At 45.4% G+C, this 22426-nt stretch overlaps 1 protein-coding gene across 3 annotated transcripts in view; it reads left to right on the top strand.

Annotated features, from left to right (window-relative positions):
• The window catches only part of IPO13 (importin 13), a 40814-nt gene that overhangs the window by 4536 nt on the left and 13852 nt on the right, over positions 1-22426 (top strand). For all 3 annotated transcript variants that reach the window (XM_069981264.1, XM_069981265.1, XM_069981266.1), the window contains exons 3-11: positions 421-1157; positions 10868-11008; positions 13119-13260; positions 14742-14914; positions 15164-15284; positions 17609-17756; positions 20014-20195; positions 21166-21192; positions 21286-21420. In XM_069981264.1, the coding sequence (XP_069837365.1) occupies positions 421-1157; positions 10868-11008; positions 13119-13260; positions 14742-14914; positions 15164-15284; positions 17609-17756; positions 20014-20195; positions 21166-21192; positions 21286-21420 (1806 nt within the window). The remainder of the gene's footprint in view (positions 1-420; positions 1158-10867; positions 11009-13118; positions 13261-14741; positions 14915-15163; positions 15285-17608; positions 17757-20013; positions 20196-21165; positions 21193-21285; positions 21421-22426) is intronic.

Below are 22426 nucleotides of genomic sequence, written 5' to 3'. Positions count from 1 at the left end.
TACGCAGAGCATGTGGGTCTCACACCGACGCTGGGTGACTTCCCTGATGCAACATGACATTACCCAGTGCTCGGGGGACATCAGCAGCTGTGTGACCCTCCCTCCCTCCTCCTGGTGACAGGATCCTCCTGGCATCGGGCATGAATGACACATTAACAGGACACAGAAGAGGCTCTCACTAGAAAATCAATACGGCCTCATTGCTCTGCAGTCACTGAAGCTGTGGACTCGCTATTTTTAGGGTCTTCGGGGAAGCATCTATCTGTGCTTGCGGAGTTTAGGGAGGGGGCATGGTGTGACTGAATGTAACATAGGTCATACGAGCCGTTTCCTGCCCACAGCACCCGTCACCTCACATATAAGATATTGCAGATATAATATGTATGAGATAATGGTGTCATTGTGTCTCCCGTTGTGTAGGCTCTCCACCAGTTATACTACGATCCCAACATTGACAACAAGAACCTTGCCCAGAAGTGGTTAATGCAGGCCCAGCTGTCCCCTCAGGCCTGGCAATTTAGCTGGCAGCTCCTGAATGGCGGCAAAGTCCCAGAAATCCAGTACTTCGGTGCCAGCGCGCTGCACATCAAGATATCTCGATATTGGGGGGATATACCTTCAGACCAGTACGAGACGCTCAAGTCACAGCTCTTTTCTCAGATCTCTGCCTTTGCCAGCGGCTCCAAGATTGTCCTCACCCGCCTCTGCGTGGCACTTGCGTCATTGGCGCTAAACATGATGCCCGACACGTGGCCGCACGCGGTGCCTGACATGGTGCGGGTGTTCCAGATAGAGGATGGACAGACAGACGGCAGAGCTCGGTGTTTAGCGCTTTTGGAATTGTTGACTGTTTTGCCCGAGGAGTTCCAGACTAGCCGCCTACCCCCCTACCGTAAAGGACAAGTACGCAGCTGCCTGTCTCAGGAGTGCGCCTGTGTCTTCCCCTTGTTACGTCAGCTGTTACAGCAGAGCGACTCCCCGGGATTTGTCAAGCAGAAGGTGCTGAAGTGTTTCTCCAGTTGGGCCCAACTGGGCATCCCCCTAACAGAGTGCGAGGAACTGACCATGGCAGCGTTCTCTGCCCTACGGGATCCGGAACTGTTTGACTCCGCAGTGGAGGCTTTAGTGAATACCATCTCTCAGCCCGATGCACAAAGGTCAGATTCTCCATTGCTCTGGTATCATTGGCCCCTGTGGCATTGGCTTTCTTAGAGGATTTTTATGTACACCCCAATATCTGGTGCATTTATTGGGATACTTATGCTACGTTCAGTAGTTGCAGTCACAGCTAAATAAAGCTTCAATGTTATATAGTAAAGGAGAAGGGGAACTATCAGCAGCCCCCTATTGCACACGGTGCTGAGGATGAAGGAATCTCTCTTACCTTCAACCTATGCACTGTTCCTGTGCAGTTTTAATGTAATCCTGTATCCAGTAAGGCCATTTGGAGTTGCCCCCCAGCAGGCCAATTTGCACCCCTAATGCCCCCAGCTCTACTAATCAGTGGAGCTGGACAGGAGAGTACTCCAAATGGCCTTAGCAGACACAGGATTACTTGAGAACGGTTCGCGAGGATGAATGTAAGAGACATACCCTGATCCCCAGCCTCCCCGACACTATCAGGAGGTTAGGTTGGGGTACTTCTTAAAACCACTGTCTAAGATGTTGGTCTTGATACCCCACCATTGTGTTATGCCTATCAGCCTAAAGTCCATTGTTATAAGAAAGCCCAATCGCTATGTCGGTGCAATGGGGTTTGCGCGCATTATCGACTGATTGCGTCTTGATTGTATCCATGGACACCCGAAGTTCCGGATTAGCAGTGGATTTCACCGCTAATCTGGAAGCACCATTGTGACAGGTACACTTTAAAGTGACACTGTCCCCCCCTTTTTGCATTCTGACATCTCTACACAGGTGTAAAAGGTAAATTTAGCAGTTTTCATACCTTATTTTATATCATACGTGATGGTGCAACAGCGCCACTTAGCCCCTCCCACAGCGCTACATAGGCCCTGCCCCCTCGTCGACCATTGGAACAGGCTGGCCTAAAGGTCTAGGCCTCACCCCCTCTAGGTCGGCCCATACCAATGGGCATTGAGGGGTGGGGCCTATGTGCCAATGACGTTGCGGAGCGGTGGGGCCAAAAGTGGTGTTGTGGGCGTGGCTAAGTGGTGCTATTGTCATGAAGCCCCGTCCACTTAGCACAGACTGCAGATGATAAAAGATGACTTTTTACTTGAACAAGCACCATTACGTATGATATAAAATAAGGTATGAAAACTGCAATATTTATCCATTACACCTGTGTAGAGAAGTCATAATGCAAAAAGGGTGACTGTCACTTTAAATTTTAAATTTTACTACCATGTACTTGCTTAGGATGCCATGAGTACACACCTTCATATGCCCTCCCATTCCCAATTACTGACAGTTCAGTCATTAGTCAGATGGGCTTGAACTCCTATGATAATCGGAGTGAATATCAGGTGATGATACAGTGAGGGGTTGTGTATTAGGTATACATGACCCTCAATGTGTCACTCTTACCTGCTGTCTGTGTAATCACGCCCATCATTTAATCGGGGGGGGGGGGGGGGCTGCCCGGGTGTTCACTAGATCTTCTCGGCAGCCTGTAGTGGATATTGGCGGTCTCCAGATCGCTGCTATCACAGTTGTTTGTCTTTCAACATGTTTGAAAGACAAACGACGCAACGATCAGCCGACATGAAAGATGTCGCCTGATCGTTGCCTTCTATTCCACAGGATGATTATCGGCTGCAACAGCCGATATCGGCCTAATGCGGCCAATAATCATTCCGTGGAATAGGGCCTTTAATGATATTAACATTAAAAGGGGATATCCAAAGATTTCAGCTATTTACAGGACATAATGTAATAAGTAGTGTTTAGTAGATCTGTCAAACAATTCAGGTTCAGCAACTTTCTCTGAACTCGACATTCGTCTCACGGCTGCAAAGGTTGGATGTAGCCCAAGTCCTGGAAAACATAGATACAGCAATCTGACTAGTCTGCTCTAGACTAGTGATAAGTATTAGCTTGGTGGGACCATTGGAACCTCCACCAACCTGGAGAAAGAGGACTAGATAGCATTCTCGACCACTGCACCTTTCAAACTCTATGGAACTTGTATGGGTGGGTTCATACCGAACTGACATGTCACTTCTTTCGGCGGATAGCGGAATACGCCGGCCCATAGAATGGTGTCTATGGAGCTGGCAGAAAGGCGCGCAGCCATGTGCGCGGACAGACAGTGGAATTCCGCAGACATTATCCGCGAGAATTCCTTAGTATGAACTCACCCTAAGATAGCCGAGTGCTGTACTCTGCTGTTCTTGGAAATCCCATATTGAGTGAATGCAGTGACCTTCCAGCATGGTCATTCTTCTAGAAGGTTAAGGTTCTACCAGCCGGACCCACAACAATCGGATACTTATCATCTGTCCTGTGAATGGGTGATAACTTCTAATCTTGTTATAAGCCCCTTAGGGTCCATTTACACAGAAAGATTATCTGACAGATTATCTGCCAAAGATTTAAAGCCAAAGCCAGAAATGGATTTGAAAAGTGGAGAAATCTCAGACTTTCCTTTATGACCTGATCTCTGTTCTTTAGTCTGTTTCTGGCTTTGGCTTCAAATCTGGCAGATAATCAGTCAGATAATCTTTCTGTGTAAATGGACCCTTAGTTGAACACATTTAAAGCACCTGGAAAATTAATATTAAAATTAATATTATTCCACTGACATTGTTAGAATGAAATAAAATGGTACCCTGACTCCCGCCCGTCCTCCTCTTACACAGGAGTGTTTGGCATAGGCGGGCGCTCCTGTGCTGTCTGTAGTGGGGTAAGCCTCAGTCAGAGCGCTTTCACTGCAGCTTATCCCTTTCTGAATAAAGGGGACGGCCGTGATTTTCCTTACCGATCGACCCCTATAACCACTGACATCATCTGTTGGTGAAGGTTTAGAATGGCCCCTATTACACGGGACGATTCAGAGGAGCAAACTAGCGCCGACCTTTCAGGTCATCGCTCGCTTGCTCCTCACTGCTGGCGCTATAACATGTGTTGGCAGCGAGCAGGTAAGGGGCTGCCCGGGTGATCGCAGCAGATCACTGCTATTGTGATCGTTGATTTTTTAACATGTTAAAAGACAACGATCAGCTGACATTGTGCATATCGCCTGATCGTTGTCTTCTATTACATGAGACGATTATCAGCCATAACGGCCAATAATCGCTTTGTGTGGTGGGGCCTTAAACTGACAGCCGAATCCAGGAATGATCAAACAACTAAAGCCCTTATTACATGGGGTGATCAGCGGGAGCAAGCGATTGCCGACCTGCCATGTCAGCGCTCACATTGTCCTTGTTCCCGCTCACTGCTGCCGCTATTACAGGCGCCAACAGCAAGCGGGTATATGCAGGGGGCAGGGGAGCTGCAGGAGGGTATTTAGATCGTCCAGGGAGGAGCCCATAGGAAATAGCAGCGGTCTGTTGCCCCCACTCTTATTACACGGAGCGATGGCAGCAGATTGTTGCTGTCCTAGTCGTTAGTCTTTCAACATGTTGAAATACAATGATCAGCCATCATTGTGCATGTCAGCTGATCATTGCCTTTTACAGTGGTACCTCGGTTCTCGAACTTAATTGGTTCCGGAAGGAGAACCAAGCAGTGTTTTCCCATAGGAAATAATGTAAATGTGCTTAATTGGTTCCAGCACCCACCAGTAATTACCTACAGTACCCATATATTACATTGTATAGTGCCCAGTATAATCTCTACAGTACAGTACAGAACAGCACTATATACTGTACAGTACATTACAGAACAGCACTATACTGTACAGTACATTCTAAACAAGAAATGTTCAAGAAAACCAGCAATTATAGCACAGCAGTCACTAACTCCTCACTCTTCCTTTACTGTATAGTGCCCCCCCCCCCATACCTGCACTGTAATGTATGGGAGATAGTGGTGCACTGCCTGTACTACTACTGTACTGTATATACACTCCAGCAATCTTATACAGTACAGGATGGGAGATGGTGGTGCACTGCCTGTACTACTACTGTACTGTATATACACTCCAGCAATCTTATACAGTACAGGATGGGAGATGGTGGTGCACTGTCTGTACTACTACTACTGTGATGTATATGCACTCCAGCAATCTTATACAGTGCAGGATGGGAGATGGTGGTGCACTGACTGCACTACTACTGTACTGTATATGCACTCCAGCAGTCTTATACAGTACAGGATGGGAGATGGTGGTGCACTGACTGCACTACTACTGTACTGTATATGCACTCCAGCAGTCTTATACAGTACAGGATGGGAGATGGTGGTGCACTGTCTGTACTACTACTACTGTGATGTATATGCACTCCAGCAGTCTTATACAGTACAGGATGGGAGATGGGGGTGCACTGACTGTACTACTACTGTACTGTATATGCACTCCAGCAGTCTTATACAGTACAGGATGGGAGATGGTGGTGCACTGACTGTACCACTACTGTACTGTATATGCACTCCAGCAGTCTTATACAGTACAGGATGGGAGATGGTGGTGCACTGACTGCACTACTACTGTACTGTATATGCACTCCAGCAGTCTTATACAGTACAGGATGGGAGATGGTGGTGCACTGACTGTACTACTACTGTGCTGTATATGCACTCCAGCAGTCTTATACAGTACTGTACTGTATGTGAAGCCTCACCAGTGCTGAACTCACCAGGTACAACTCACCATCCACCCTCACAAAACGTTCAGATATCGAGTACTTCAAGACTGGGTGCCCGGTTTGAGTTCCAAGCAGTTTGAGAACCACTGTATTACACAAAGGGATTATGGGCTGATATGGCCGATAATCTTGCAATGGAGCCTTAAGGAAAATGTATTCGTATGTCATTGATCGCATTTTAAGGCTGACCATAAAATCATTAATTGTTCGCTAATCATTCGGTGTATGTACACATTCTTTATTTGTTCGTTTAGTATAGCGTGTATAAAGGTTTGTAATATCAATGGCAGGGAGCTGCTAGAGGGGCCGCCCTGCCCAGACGATGCTTATATCTTCCGGGTTGTCCATAGGAGATGGCGGACTCCTAATACACAGAGCAACGGCCAGCAGACCGCCGCTATTGTTGTCGGAATTTTAGGTAATGCTTTAAATCGACGAGCATGTCGGCTGTTTGTTGATTTCAAGCATGACCTATAACATGAAACTATTATCGGCCAAAACGGTCGATAATCAGCCAAGTGCTACCAATAATCGATTAGTGTAATAGTACCCTAAGGTATTGGCTTCCGTAGCTCACCGCACCATGCATTTGCGGTATTGAAAAAGCCCGATGGTATAATTACCAGCACAGAGATGTTGTGGCCCTAGGGCATGTTAGACCTTAGGCCACGCCTTCTTGACACTTTAGCAGCTCAAAAATACTGCAAATTTTGTTGGAATAAAGCCACAGAAACATCATTCTGCGGTGTTAACCGTGTCCTTGTACTGCGTTCTATCTAACAATGCTGCTGGTATAATATCCATTCTCCAGGCGACACTTTGAACACGGGTAACAAAAACATCCAAAGACTACAATGGAGACAGTCCTAAACACTCTACTTTGCCGCTGTCTGTTGGATCACCTATCCAAGGGCCGCTTTTCTCTGGTAGATAGTGGGAGCGCTGGTGCCCCCCCTCCCCCGGCCTCAGATATTTATAGCCTATCCTGTATATGTGCTATAAATGTCTTGTGAAAGTTAAAGCATCGGAAGTGATGTGATTATTTTCAGTTATCGGATTCACGGCCGATCTAGTGTCAATAAAGTTTAATGAGAGGGGACGTCCAGGAATAGAGGAACTTGACTGATTTCCTTGTAAAGATGAAAAGATGGCCCCCACCGCTGCCCGCGGTCCAGTATTGCAGCTCAGCCCAATTTATTTCTATAGAGCTCGGTGTCCTGACCAGACACAACCTATGGACAAGGGGGGGGGCGCTGTTTCCGGAAAGGAGATAGCTGTGTGCTTTTAATCGTGAATGATCCCTTTAATTTATAATGAGAGAAGTATTAAGCCTGGCCGTGTTTTTAGACTCTTGATGTAAAGTTGCGTTCACACGTCTGTGATGTACAGATCAATCAATGTAATTATATTGTTATATTGACCATCATTACGTATAGCACGGACCTATATGTAAGTGGGTGCCTCCCCATACTGAGCCTCTCTAGGTGTCATGTGGATCTGTTCTGTATTACACTCCAGCGTCCATGTCGGAGCATGCGGCCTGACCAGACTCCCCTCCCCCATCCCCCCGTATGCTTGCCGTCTTTGGAAGGTGTGTGATATGGGGGGAAGGTGCAGCTCCTGCTTGTGATCCTAGCAGACTGCATCTCCCATCCCTGGGAATTGGTACCCGTCGTGACCACAAACCCAGCCCACCGATTGGCTGCTCGACCTTCCAGTTGCTTAGCAACCACTTATCCTCTCCTTTCCCCTTCCTTCTTGCTCACTCCGTGTTCACACCAGCAATAATAAAAGGAAGTTAATTGCAGAGCTGAGCCGCTGTATTTCCCTCCACATCTGGGGACTGCAGCTCTATTAACCCTTTCAGCGTCGGGCAGAGGCTACAGGACAGATGACGCCTGTATTATCCCATACACTGCTGCAGAGGCTGCCGGGAGACTGTATGGCTGTCTCCACTATGGGCTGAGCATACTAAAGTCTAGGGCAAGGTCACTGCAAGGACAACGGCCGCATAGACCTGTCCTGCCGGTACACCCACAGATGCCATAGAATGAGCTGCTAGAAATAAATCTGATATTGCATTGATATTAATGCGGATCATACTAATATTCTATATACTACAAAGGCTTCCTGATTCCTGGATTTAAAGGACTTAGTCCTCCATTTCTTTTTTCTCTGAATCCAAGACAATGCATATTGTAATGTACTCGAAGGTCTTTGGAGGAGACAAAATGAATGTTTTGGTCATGTTTTTTTTAAATCGGAGCAGACTAAATGGATCTGGTTGTGTTTTTCTTTTTGTTGACAATTTTCTATGTTTCTATGAGAGGCAAGCCGTTGCCAGCAGTAGCTTATCCCTGAGAACAAAAGGGTGGACAGATAAAATCCAACATGTCTGATCCTAAGGCCCTATTACACAGAGCGATAATCTGACAAATCCGGGCAGTTTGGCAGATTATCGTTCTGTGTAATAAAGGCAATGGTCAGCCCAGGAACAGATCATCGGCCGATAATTGTCCTTCAGCATGTCTAAAAATATCTGTGCATCTGTGCTGTGCATGGCCGACTGCATTATACTGGAAACATATAATAGAGATTATACTTGACTATTCCTCCCCCCCCCCCCCCCCCCCCCCCCCCCCCCCCCCCGCCGGGTGTCTACAGCTTTTTGCCCACGTTCCCTGTTCACTACTGATGCTTCTGACCTCCTATTTTGAGTGACAGACAGTTCAGCCAATCACTGGCCCTGGTTCTGTGCCATCTCGATCAGTGATTGGCTGAGCGGCCTGTCTCTGAAGACCAGGACCAGGCGCATCAGCTTTGAGTAGGGAACACAGGCAAGAGGCTTCAGGACAGCGGGGGAAAATAGGTAAGTACAATCTTTAGTATTTTTCATGTAAAAAGCAAGGGCTGCCCAGACATTACTAACAATAAATATATATATATATATATATATATATATATATATATATATACACACACACAAGCACACACACTGCCCTTGCTGCATGATAATCGAGCTGTGTATGGCTCGTCGGCTTATCGCTGGCACTTTTACACAGGCAGATTATCAGCTGAATGATCACTTCCAGGAATGAATGTTGCTCATAATGCCTATATCCATGCTGTCAGTTTGCAGATCACACAGCAGTGTATACATTACCTAGTGTACGGTCGCTGTGATCTGGCATCCTCTTTTTTTGGCTCTCCCATTCAGCCGATGCATCTTCAGACCACCTCCTCCTCTGGAATGATTGACAGCTGGAGTAAGCGGGGCCTAAAGACGCAGTGGCTGGACAGGAGAGCCACAGCAGTAGCACACTAGGTAAGTATATACAGCTGTGTTATGTGGAAGCTGACAGCATAGATATATACATATCGGTGCTGTCCTTTTCCAGTGCTGCACAAATGACGCAAGGATTGTTAGTGCAGCCTGGCTGCTGGTTTAGTTGTGGTCTCACTGATCAGCGCTTGTTTGCAGCCCCCCGCGCCCAACAAATCTTTAGGTCAAAACCTTTCAATAGCTGTTTGGTTAAAGGGTTATTCTCATCTGAGCTAGTGATCTCCTATCTGACCGTCTGGACCACCACCGATCCTCAGAACGGGGGGGGGGAATTGCCTTGTAGTTAATGGAGCGCTCGGGGCGGCTGAGCAGCCACATTCATTCTCTATGGAGCCGCCTAGCACTTCCAAGTTTAGTGCTCGTAAGCGTTTGACAGCCCCATAGAGAATAAATGGTCGAGCAGGCGGGACGATTGTGTCCCTGTCCTCGGGATCAGTGAGGCCTGAGGTGTTGCAGCTTTTAGCAGATCAGGAGATTGGGAACGCCTCTTTACCATTTTGTACAGAAGAATAAAAGCAGGTTTCTATGCCAGTGTTTCCCAACATTCTCCACCAAGAGGGACTCCCTCATGAAAAATGTTTACTTTAGGACACCCCTACCAAATAATGTTCGAATATAAGAAATGGCTAAAAAAACACAATGCATATGTATCTGTTACCTATGTACATTACAGTGCTGGCATTTAGTAAATCACGGGTGACGTCTTCTTTGATCGCAGTCGTTTATTTCCCTTTTACACTCCATCTGGCCCAGACCGTCCTGACTATTTCTTCTAGCCATATTTCATCTCTGCAGAACCTGCCAGATAAACATATTGGGCTCCGCACTTTTCTTGCTACTTCCCTCTATTTTCCCACCTCTAGGCTCTGAAACAATAGGGGTAGGATCCCCCAGAGCATAGTTTTGCCCCTTGTTGGTTTGACTCCCCCCCCCCCCCCCCCTACACCCCTCAGAAGAATGTTTGCCCTGTAGGTAGTACCCACTGAGGAGGGTTAGGACCCCTCTGAGAATAGTTTGCCCCACTGTGGTTAGGACACCCCAGAGGATGGTTTGCCCCCATGGAGGTAGGACCCCCCCTGAGGATAGTTTACACTCCCTGTGGGTCTCCCTTACCTCTCTGTATATATCAACCGGCACTCCAGCACTTGTAGTGGCGCGGTGCTCGTGGCAACAACAATTGACCAATAAATGATAAATCCCGACACTCGCTTTTGTCAATGCTTCTTCAATTTATTGTAACATAATATACGAACGCTGCACGCGTTACGACCCTCCGGTCTTTCTCCGGAGGGTCGTAACGCGTGCAGCGTTCGTATATTATGTTACAATAAATTGAAGAAGCATTGACAAAAGCGAGTGCCGGGATTTATCATTTATTGGTCTCCCTTACCTAACAGCTATCTAACAGTGTCAGCAGTTTGTTGTGTGAATTACAGCTGACAGATTCCCCTTAAGGTCCTCGTACATTAGACTTGACCATGTTGGATTTCTACTTCTTGGCCCCTTTGTTCTCAGAAACCTAAGCTGACGCCATTGCTGTCTGACTTACCCTTCCTCTCTCCACTGAATACATTACTGTTTGACTGTTAAGATCATTGATGTCAATGGGGATCGTATCATTTTTCTTTCTGTGTCAGTCTATGGCCACCTTTTATAATAGTAACCAGAGGTGGACATGGTCGGCATTTCATGCTCAGTATACGTGACTATATTTTTGTGTGTGAAATGGTTTTCTCGCTGTTTTTCTCAGATATGTGAATACCCTCCTCAAACTAATCCCTCAGGCACTCGGCTTGCAAGACCAGCTCCATCAAGCAGTTCAGAATGGGGATATTGAGACTTCCCATGGAATCTGCCGGATTGTGGTGGCTTTAGGAGAAAACCATTCGCGGTATGTAAAGCTCATCATTCCCACGGCTGGATCTTGTGAATCCATATTTTGGTGGTAATATAAAGCTTATAGCCATATTTTTTTCTTTGCTTAAATGATTTTCTTTATTTTCCCCACCATCAACTCCCATAGGGGATTAAAGGAGTTCTCTCACCTCATGATTCAGCTCTGCATTGCTGCGTCCCACTCTCGATTCCTGGTTTAAAGGGGGGGGGGGGAGTGATGCCGAGCTGAATCAGTTCTGGGGGGGGGGGGGAGTGATGCCGAGCTGAATCAGTTCTGTGTCTCGCACAATCCACATGCCCTGGAGCTGTCTGTGACACAGAAGTTATATAAAGTATACTTTTATATGGCTCGATATGGAGCTGAGCAAAGACGCAAGCAAGCGCCATTCGGCAAGATCAGCACTCATTTGCAGTGTCTTCAGGAGGCTCCAGCATTTAAGCAGCTGGGCCACATGAACGATCACTGTATCATTTGTACCTCCATTTGAATATATTTCTATTGGCGGCACATTGCCTGTTTACACAAAAGATGCGATCAGCTGGGATTGGACGTTTTCCCGCTGATCACTGATACCTTTAGTCAGGGCAATTATCAGCCAAAGGAGCAGTTCTTGCACCGCTCCTGGAGCGATAATTGGCCTGTGTAGAAGGGACTGTACCAACTCTCGAGGTGCCAGCCACCGCTCACATGAATGATGGGCGATAAACTAGGTAACAAGTTGTAAATAAGAGAATGGGACCAAAATACTGATCACAAGGGTGGGAGTCATTTGAACTAAGCAATGGCTAGACATGTGCTGCCACTTCATTCAACTCTATGGGCACAATGAATATAGCTGAGTAGGACGCTAGGCTGTCTTTGTCAGACCCATAAAATGGAATGATGCACATTTGACTGCCACACCAAATTCAGGAGGTGGGACATCTCTCTTACTATTGCTAGGATCCCAGGAATCAGAACTTCACCAATTAGATGCATGTCACCTATACTAAAGATTGATGCAAAGTGTTGAATTAGGGGGAAACACCTTTAAAAGAGAAGTCTGGCAAACATTTTTATTAAAGTATTTTATTACCCCCCCAAAATTACCAATATACACTTATAACAGGAAATGCTTATAAAGTGTTTTTTTCCCTGCACTTACTACTGCATCAAGGCTTCACTTCCTGGATAAAATGGTGATGTCACGACCCGACTCCCAGAGCTGTGCGGGCTGTGGCTGCTGGAGAGGATGATGGCAGAGGGATACTCAGTGTCCCTCCAGTGCCCTGTGTCCCTCAGTGTCCCCCTACCATCATCCTCTCCAGCAGCCACAGCCCCAGAGCTCTGGGAGTCGGGTCGTGACATCACCATGTTATCCAGGAAGTGACATCACCATGTTATCCAGGAAGTGAAGCCTTGATGCAGTAGTAAGTGCAGGGAAAAACGAAATACAGCCGTATGACCATATAAGACACCATTTTCTTTAAAGGGTTACTCTTTAATTAATCAACTGGTCCCAGCAAGTGCCAGAGATTTGTAATTTACTTTTATTAAAAGTGTATCCTGCAGGAAGGGGTGTATTCTTTCCAGTTTGGAGAGCAGGAGAGGTTTTCTATAGGGATTTGCTTCTGCTCTGGACATTTCCTGACATGGACAGAGGTGGCAGAAGAGAGCACTGTGTCAGACTGGAAAGAATACGGCACCTCCTGCAGGACATACAGCAGCTTATAAGTACTGGAAGATTTGCGATTTTTTATTTTTTTTTTATACAGAACTAAATTACAAATCTCTAGCACTTTCTGACACCAGTTGATTTAAAAAGAAAAAGAATCTCACATAAGTACCCCTTTAAGTGAAAGGATACAGGACATTGAATGCACATATGTAGTTCAACATTTGATAATCCAGCAAACAATTGCAATAAAATGTGGAATTTTGCTTTAAAAAATTAAATCCCCCGCAGTGTTAAGTTTTTAGGGCTCCTGGCCCGCAGAAATCCCCATGTCTCCATGGACAGATGTTGGTCGTGCAGTAGACACTTTAGAGCTTACACTGCTGTAGTCCCTGGTGGTTTGGTCATTAGCTACTGGTCACGTGTCAATCCTTGTGTCTTCTCTTACAGGGCCCTCCTGGATCAAGTTGATCACTGGCAAAGCTTCCTGGCCCTGGTGAACATGATCATGTTTTGCACTGGAATTCCTGGGCACTATCCAGTCAATGAAACCACCAGTTCCCTCACCCTGACATTTTGGTACACGCTGCAGGTAGGTATTCTCTTCCTTGATACATGTGTCTCAGTATAACAGGTCCCATGCATAATTCATGAACTCTGGGTTTTGTGGTTCATCTGTTGCTCCTCCTAAATTTACACCAAAAAAAATGATGACTGTATGTTTCCCTACATAATCTAGTAATGGTGCGTGTGTGTGTGTGTAGATGTGATATAAAGCAAGTTTGCAATATACATTCATTTATTTATTTTTTTTGTTATCATGCTGTAAAACAAAGCTGTACTTACCAGAAATCCAGGTCCAGTGTTCAGTTTTCTGACTTGTGCTGATTGAAAAGAACAGACCTAACATAGGAATTCCGGCCAGTACAGAGAGTCACGGCTCAATGTGTCCGTCAATCACATGACTGCCTTCTCTCTGTGAGCGCTCAGATGACCTGGGATACACAAGACTTCCTGTTTTCTGACTGTTTCCTGTTTTTTGAGGAAAAAAAAAAAGGAAGTTCTGTGTTTTCCATGATAATTAAAAAAAAAAAAAAAAAAAGTAAATTTTAAACTTGCTTATTATCACATCTACTGTTGATTGAGATTTTAAAAGTTATAATGACAGGTACACTTTAAGCCAACAAATAGTTGGTCTAAGCTAGACAGTCTGACAATATGACAAATTTATGGTACGGCTTAATAACCAGTGATAAAACTTGCACATTCTTAGGCTAGTTTAAATTTTGGGCCCTATTTCACGGAGCGATAATTGGCCGATTATGGCTCGGTGTAATAGAGACAACATATGACCGTTTCTTTAGGCCCAGTCCTAAAATTATCGTCTGCCGGCCATGCATCGCCTCGTGTAATAGCGATGCGCGGCCAACAGCTGATGATTGCAGAAACAGTTAATACTTTACCTGTCCACGCTCCCAGTCTTCTCCTGCGCTCTGTATGCATCCCTACACCGCGCACTGCAGCTTTAGAGCGGCATGTCTGAGCTCGGCCAGTGAGCTCGGCAGGCCGTTCTGAAGCTGCAGCGCACAGTGTCGGGACGCTTACAGAGCGCAGGAGAAGACCAGGAGCGTTGACAGGGTAAACTATTAGCTGTTTGGGCGAGTGCTGTACGGACATGCCTAACAATGTCCGTGCAGCCCTTGCTAAACGATAGTCGGGCCATGTAATCGGCGCTCGTTTACTATATTCATCGGGTCGCCATCAGCCCGTGTAATAGGACCCTTACACTAAGGCGTTGTTCACAAGTTCCGTAAATTTGTCTGTAGTTGCTGATCTGCAATTTTACAAACAAGTTTAGGGCCCATTGATTTCTATGAGAAACAGAGACTTCCCATGTTCTGATGTGGCCAGCAATGTCTTCTTGGGTGTGTGGGACCCCATATAGTGTAGTTTAAATATACCGTAATTACATAAACCATCATTACAAATCTTTCTCATCATAATGTAAAGTGGGCTCAGAATACTAATCGCTTTACTTTCTATTCACAATGTGCAATACGCCTTGTCTTCCAGGATGACATCCTCTCCACCTCCCTTGAGACAGAGAAGCAGACGGTGTATTTGCAGGTTTATCGCCCGGTCTATTTCCAGCTTGTCGACGTGTTGCTGCAGAAAGCTCAGTTTCCCGCTGATGATGAGTATGCGTCTTGGTCTTCAGATGAGAAAGAGCAATTCCGAATCTACAGGTACAGAGGCTTTATCCTAATGTGCATTGCATCCAAATCACTGTAGCCCAAATTAGGTTGATTGTAAAACCAGGTGAGGTTGGACCGTGGAGTTGTTGCTCTGGCTTTGATACTACAGGAAGTTTGAGTTTACGGATGCAATCGGGCCATGTGGTGCAAGTGCCCGTGTCTTGTCCAGAGGAATTCTTATCCATGATCATTTCTATCTGCAGATTTTGAACTGACATCTTCTTTCCTCTTGTCTTGCAGGGTGGACATATCGGACACGCTTATGTATGTGTATGAGATGCTGGGAGCCGAGTTGCTTAGTAACTTGTATGATAAGCTTGGGCGCCTCCTGACCTCTTCAGAGCACCCCACCTCATGGCAGGTAAGCCTGGCGACTGAGAGTCATTATATTATGTCATCCTTTTTTTTGTCGTTGTGCCAGCTATGCAGATAATTTAAAGTACTTTATCTAAAACCTTTTATTATCCTTTTGCGCATCATAGTTTATATGCAGTGATATAGTAAAAAGTGACCCTGCTTTTTAATGCACTGCATGACTTAGGCTACATTGATGCTGTATTATACCCCAGAGCTGCACTCACTATTCTGCTGGTGCAGTCACTGTGTACATACATCACATTACTTATCCTGTACTGATCCTGAGTTACATCCTGTATTATACTCCAGAGCTGCACTCACTATTCTGCTGGTGGGGTCACTGTGTACATACATTACATTACTTATCCTGTACTGATCCTGAGTTATATCCTGTATTATACTCCAGAGCTGCACTCACTATTCTGCTGGCGGGGTCACTGTGTACATACATTACATTACTTATCCTGTACTGATCCTGAGTTATATCGTGTATTATACTCTAGAGCTGCACTCACTATTCTGCTGGCGGGGTCACTGTGTACATACATTACATTACTTATCCTGTACTGATCCTGAGTTATATCCTGTATTATACTCCAGAGCTGTGCTCACTATTCTGCTATGGGGGGGGTCACTATGAGGTCACATTTTTCATCCTGTACTGTTCCCGAGTTACATCCTATAGCCTCTAACAGCTTAGCTAAGCTTATAAATGGATTGCTAGGAGATTTATGCTGTGAAGTCTGCAGAATTGTAATTGTGCACAGAATTGGCACCTACTGAGACTGTCTTAAATGTAAAATAAGTTTCTTCAGCCTTTTTAGATTTGTTACAGGCTTGGACTAAAGCCCATATTACACAGGGCAACGGAGAGGAGCTTGTTTGCTCCTCGTTCCCCGCTCGCAGCCGCTGCCAATTCACGTGGCAGCAGCGAGCGGGTGAAAGCTGGGGGGGGTGCCACAGAGAAGTGCGGGGGCGCTGCCCGGGTGATCGCTTGGTCATCCGGGTAGCCCATAGCATATAGAGGCGGTCTGCTGCTGGTGCTCCTACTGCACGAGGCGGCAGCAGATCGCTGCTATATGAGTCGTTTTGTCTTTTAACATGTTGAAAGACAAACATATCCAACAATCAGCCGACATCGGTTATGTCGGCTGATAGTTGTGTACTATTAAACAGGGCGATTAACGGCTGTAACAGCCGATAATCGTTCTGTGTAATAGGGCCTTTTTTTTTGCCATTTGTCTTTCACAAGTGTCATTAGTGAAATGTGACAGATGTCGCTGTAGGCCGCTGCTTTATTTATACTGACATTGTTGTTACTGAAGGACAGAGAGCTTGAATATAGCTGACTTGGTAGTTTCTCAGTGATGAACGCTTCCGCCTCCTTCCCTTAGGGGTCTGTATAAGGTGATATTATAATGTAACCTACAGCTGTCCGCTCTGGCCTCCGCTCAGAGGACTGCTGACACTGCACAGACCGGCTCCACATCTGTATAATTGCATTAGAGGGGTAGGACTGCAAAACCACAGTGTGTAGCTCACTCTGGGAGATGATCCGTTTATCTCCTGGTAAACCAGTGTATAATGGGAAACGAGAGGAACTTCATCTGATTTTAGAGCGTTACAGCTGTGAAGTCTTCAGAATCTCTGCTGCAGCCTTGGAAGTGGTTCCAAATATTGGCTCAGAGCAAGGGCCGTATTAGACAGCCCGACATTGCCAAGCAAGTGAGCGCCAATCTGCTAGACCCATACACGGCTTGATAATCGTGCAGCCCTTGCTTTTTTCATAAAAAAATTATGAAGTTCGTACTTACCTATTGTCCCCCGGTGTCCTGGAGCCTTTCCCTGGTGTGTTCAGTGACTGGCTGCTCAGCCAATCACTGGCCAAGATGGGGCACTGCTGCAGCCAGTGATTGGCTGAGTGGCCTGAAGAGTCAGCGGTATGCAGGGAAAAACTGCAGGATACAGGGGGGAGAATAGGTAAGTATGAATTTTATTATTTTAACAGTGTCATCAACCGTCAGCCCTCCACCACTACATGTACTGATGCGCATCCCGTACAGGTCTGACAGCTTTGCAAGAAATTGCAGCCTATAATGCAAAACTTTATATATCCTTCGTTGTGCTTTCCCTGTGTCTTAATCCCAGGGTACTTGCCTGGATTGTGATGGCAGTCCTATACTGGGGAGCAGGGTTGTTACTATTTGCCCTCAATGATTATGTAGGGTAACTATACTGTTAGAACCCTGGAAAAAAGATGTTCTGAGGTCCCTGAATGTGATGGTGTACTGGTGTACTAACAGTGCCTGTTCTTCTTCTTCCTTACAGCATACAGAAGCATTGCTCTTTGGTTTTCAGTCCATTGCTGAAACAGTGGATGTCAATTACTCAGATGTCGTCCCCGGACTTATTGGCCTCATCCCAAGGATCAACATCAATAACGTACAGCTTGCAGACACTGTGATGTTCACCATTGGTAAGGCTGGTATTGGGAGCACAGTACATGAAAATTCTATGCCGTACTTAGGTACCAGAGCTTGCCTATGATTTAACCAGAGGCGCCCTAGTGAATTTAAACGATAATCGTTATGTATAATTGCAGGCAATGATCAAAAAATCGCTTGTGTTGTTGATCGTTGATTTAGATCTGGACCTAAAATTATCGTTAATCGTTCGCTAATCATTTGCTGTAATTCCACATTCGTTCGCTCAAGTTCCGCATTTGTTCTCTAATCGTTCAGTGTAATTGCACATTGTTCATTGTTTTGCTGGGATTAGAAGGAATAAACGATTATAGTAACGATCTAACTAATGACCATCGTTCTCTGTAATATGGTGAACGATTTCAGGTTAATGATAAACCATCTCGTTTGCAATCGTTAAAAATCACCCCGTGTAATAGGACCCTAATGGTCCTTTTAGACGGAACGATTATCGTTTGAATTTGCACAATAACAATCGCATTTGAGCGATAATCATTCCATGTAAACACAGCGAACGATCAAGCGACGAGCGAGAAATCGTTTATTTTGAACTTTCAACATGTTCTCAAATCGTCGTTGATCTTTCGCAAAAAATTCGCTGAACGTTCCGTGTAAACAGTCTTTCACCGATTTCACCTATGTGTGAGATAGGCTTAAGCGATTGCAAAACGATTTTTCCGTACAGTCTTATCGTTCCCTCTAATCGCTGATCGTTATAAAAAGCACATGGTTCATTCAAAATCGTTAATCGTGTGACCGGGCGAATTATTGCTCCGTCTAAAAGGACCGTTAGGGTGCGTGCACACTGAGAAAAATAGGCAGACTCCGTTCGGAATTCCACCTTCTTCAGTGTCTTAACGTTAAGTATAGGGTGCCTTCAGTCTCCTTGGCTCTCCACTGAAAGAATTGACATGTCAAGCAATGATTTTTTTCTTTCAAACGATAGACCTTGAGCCGAAGATGTAAATCGATAGAAAAGTCGTTAATGAGGATGTTCACCCAAATTTTTTTCTTTCAGATCCACTGGTCCCAGCAAGTGCCAGAGATTTGTAACTTACTTCTATTAAAAAATCTCAAGCCTTCCAGTACTTATCAGCTGCTGTATGTCCTGCAAGAAGTGGTGTATTCTTCCAGTCTCACACAGTGGTCTCTGCTGCCACCTCTGTCTGTGACAGGAGCTGTCCAGAGCAGAAGCAAATCCCTATAGAAAGACTCTTCTGCTCCCCAGACTGGAAAGAATACAGCACTTCCTGCAGAACATACAGCAGCTGATAAGTACTGGAAGACTTGAGATTTTTTTTTTTTTATAGAAGTAAATTACCAGTTAATTTGAACAAAAACATTTTTGGGTGAACCTCCCCTTTAATGCAGTCGTTTTAATCTTGTAATATAATACTGATCTCTCCGAACAACCAGTGTTTAGACTCAAAGACTTGCAAACGATTATTGATGATTTTGAGGTCAGCTCAAAAGATGCGATTTCATGTTCCTTGTTTGATCATTGCCCCATTTGCATCGGTAGATTATTGCTTAAAGTCATTGATATTATAATTGCACGATAAACAGACCTCTCAATCCAACGTTATGTTTCATGTGGCTCTCGGGCAGCCATATTTATGAAGACCACTTTAAGGCTATGTTCACACAACGTAAGGTTCATATTAATCATGGCCGTTGTTGCTGTTTTGAACAACGGCCGTGATTTATACCAACCTTGTACTGCCTTCTAAGGGATCCCAGACGGAGTGTTATACACATGGTATACACTCTGGCTGGGATCCCTAGCGGCGCTACGAGAAACTGACACGTCAGTTTTCTGCTGCCGCTATTCATTGAATAGTGGCCGCAGAAAACCCTATCAGTGCACACTGTGGAGCGAGCGGCTCTGGACGTACACTCCATTGTGTGCAGTGGGGAGTTCTAATGCGTTCGCACACGGATGCGCCCACATCACAACTCAGTGGTGCTAAAGATCAACTTCTCTAGGACCGGCTGTTCTGTGACCCAGCCGGGCCACGGAATGGCTTGTCTCTTAAAAGGTGTGAACATAGCCTAAGATTGCAATGACAGATGAAATTAATTTCCTCTGGACATCACTCTGCGTTGAATCAAATGTTAATTTTATATTGTGGTGGACTTATTATTTTGTTAGTCTTTTGATGGCATCCTGTTGGAGGGGGAGCATGTATATAAAAGTTTACTGCGCTATATGAGGCCTTGTAAGTAATAATTGTGTTATTTTCATCATAGGGGCACTGGCTGAATGGCTGGCCGACCACCCAGTGATGATCAGTAAAGTGCTGCCATTAGTCCTCCACGCCTTGGGAAATCCTGAGCTGTCAGTGTCCAGTGTTTCCACCTTGAAAAAAATCTGCCGGGAGTGCAAATATGATCTTCTTCCCTATGCTGCAAATATCGTTGCGGTGTCCCAGGTAGCACAGATCATCTTGTCTCTATGAATTAATCCTTTTTTTTTAAGGATTTTATGTAGGGCTGGGCGATATGGCCAAAAAATAAAATATCGTTTTGTTTTTTTTATATAAGTAGTTTTCCCAAATATGTGCCACTCTGTGCTCCCATATAGTATAGGAGATCTCCTTTGTGCCTCCATCTAGGTAGGGTGTAATAGTGGAGGTATAGTGGATAAGGGGTGTAGTAGTACAGATATAGATGAGGGGTGTAGTAGTAGTACAGATATAGATGAGGGGTGTAGTAGTAGTACAGGTATAGATGAGGGGTGTAGTAGTAGTACAGGTATAGATGAGGGGTGTAGTAGTAGTACAGGTATAGATGAGGGGTGTAGTAGTAGTACAGGTATAGATGAGGGGTGCAGTAGTAGTACTTGTAGTAGTACAGGTATAGATGAGGGGTGTAGTAGTAGTAGTAGTAGTAGTAGTAGTAGTACAGGTATAGATGAGGGGTGCAGTAGTAGTACTTGTAGTAGTACAGGTATAGATGAGGGGTGTAGTAGTAGTAGTAGTACAGGTATAGATGAGGGGTGTAGTAGTAGTAGTAGTACAGGTATAGATGAGGGGTGTAGTAGTAGTAGTAGTAGTACAGGTATAGATGACACATTTACTATTTTCACAAAAAATCGAAGCGATTCTAAAATTCCGGGTGAATTAATCGAATTAATTTGATTAATCGCCCAGCCCTAATTTTATGTAAGCAAAGTTTAAATGATGTATAATAAAAACTACAACTTTATTACATATATTCACCATAGATACAAGGTTAGTTAAAGTAGGTTGTGGCCCTGATATCATTTTGCTGTGATTTTCTGTAATACTGCAGCACAAGGCAGTGTTACCCAATGCGCTGATCAATTGGTTTAATGTTGTAAATTAGAATAATACTTGTGTGATCAATGATTATTAATTAATTTTTTTTTTGTCTTCCTAGGATGTGCTGCTGAAACAGATCCACAAGGTAATGTTGATATCCCCCCCCCCTCCCCTGTGTCAGCTTGTGGACTGCGTGTCACCGGACTGGGAATAACTCATGGTGGTTGTTGTCTTTCAGACCAGTCAGTGTATGTGGCTCATGCAGGCTCTGGGCTTTTTGCTATCGGCGCTGCAGGTGGAGGAAATTCTGAGCAATCTGCACTCTCTTATCACTCCGTATATCCAGCAGCTGGAGAAGCTGGCAGATGAGACGGTGGGTACAGCTTCTCGTGTATAGCTCGAACATTGATTCTGCGAGTTTCTAACATACATTACCATCTCTGTTGTTGTCTCTATGTGGATTGTAATGAGCACAATTTTCTACCTTTACCAATGTGTTCAGAATGTCATGGAAGCCACAGCACCAGTTCTTCCCCAATAGCCCACAATGTTGCCGGGATTATGACCAACATTGAGCGGCTATTGGGAGAACTGGGGTTTTGGTTTGCTTGGTTTTAAAAACGTACATATGTGGAAACGCAACTTAAGGGTTGTATTAGAATGCCCGATACGTCAGATGAGCTTGCTAACAAAGCCTATTACATGGCTCAATTATCTTGGGGCAAGGGCTGCACGGACATTTTTAAAGGAAGTCCAGCAATTTTTCAGTTGGCAAAGGCCGGAGGGAACATAATAAACGATCACTACTTACCACTCTCTGTGCCTCTGCACTGCTGACTTGCCCACTCCAGGCCTGCCCCCCCCTTTCCCCCGGCCTCCGGGATCTCCTTCAGCTGGAACGTTGGAACCTGGTTGATGGACTGCCGCTCAGCCAGTCAGTGACTGGAGTAGCACACCACTGCAGTTATCATCCATCAGCCAGGTCGAGTATTCTTCCCCAGGTTGTGACAACATTGGAACTTGGAGAAAAATACCTTCTGGCAGGGGCCCCAGAGCCTGTGAGATGGCGCTTTTGGGGCACGGGGAGAGGTAAGTAGTGATTGTTTATTATGTGACCCCCCCTCCCCATGCCAGCCCCTCCCCATGCTCCTCTAGTGTCCTGTGACCTTTTACCCCACTGACTGGAGCCGTACCCAGACACTTCCTAACCAGTCTCCGAAGTGACAGGCCACTCAGTCAGTCACTGCCCAAGACGAGACAGCATCCCAACCAGTGATTGACTGAGTGGCCTGTCATTTCAGAAACTGGTTAGAAGGTGTCAGTGGGGAAAAGACAGCAGAACACTGGGGGAGCATGGGCAGGTAAGTATCCATGTTTAT

This window comes from Dendropsophus ebraccatus, chromosome 8 (genome assembly GCF_027789765.1).
Source record: "Dendropsophus ebraccatus isolate aDenEbr1 chromosome 8, aDenEbr1.pat, whole genome shotgun sequence".
Lineage (NCBI taxonomy): Eukaryota > Metazoa > Chordata > Amphibia > Anura > Hylidae > Dendropsophus > Dendropsophus ebraccatus.
This window is presented reverse-complemented; position numbering and strand designations above follow the sequence as displayed.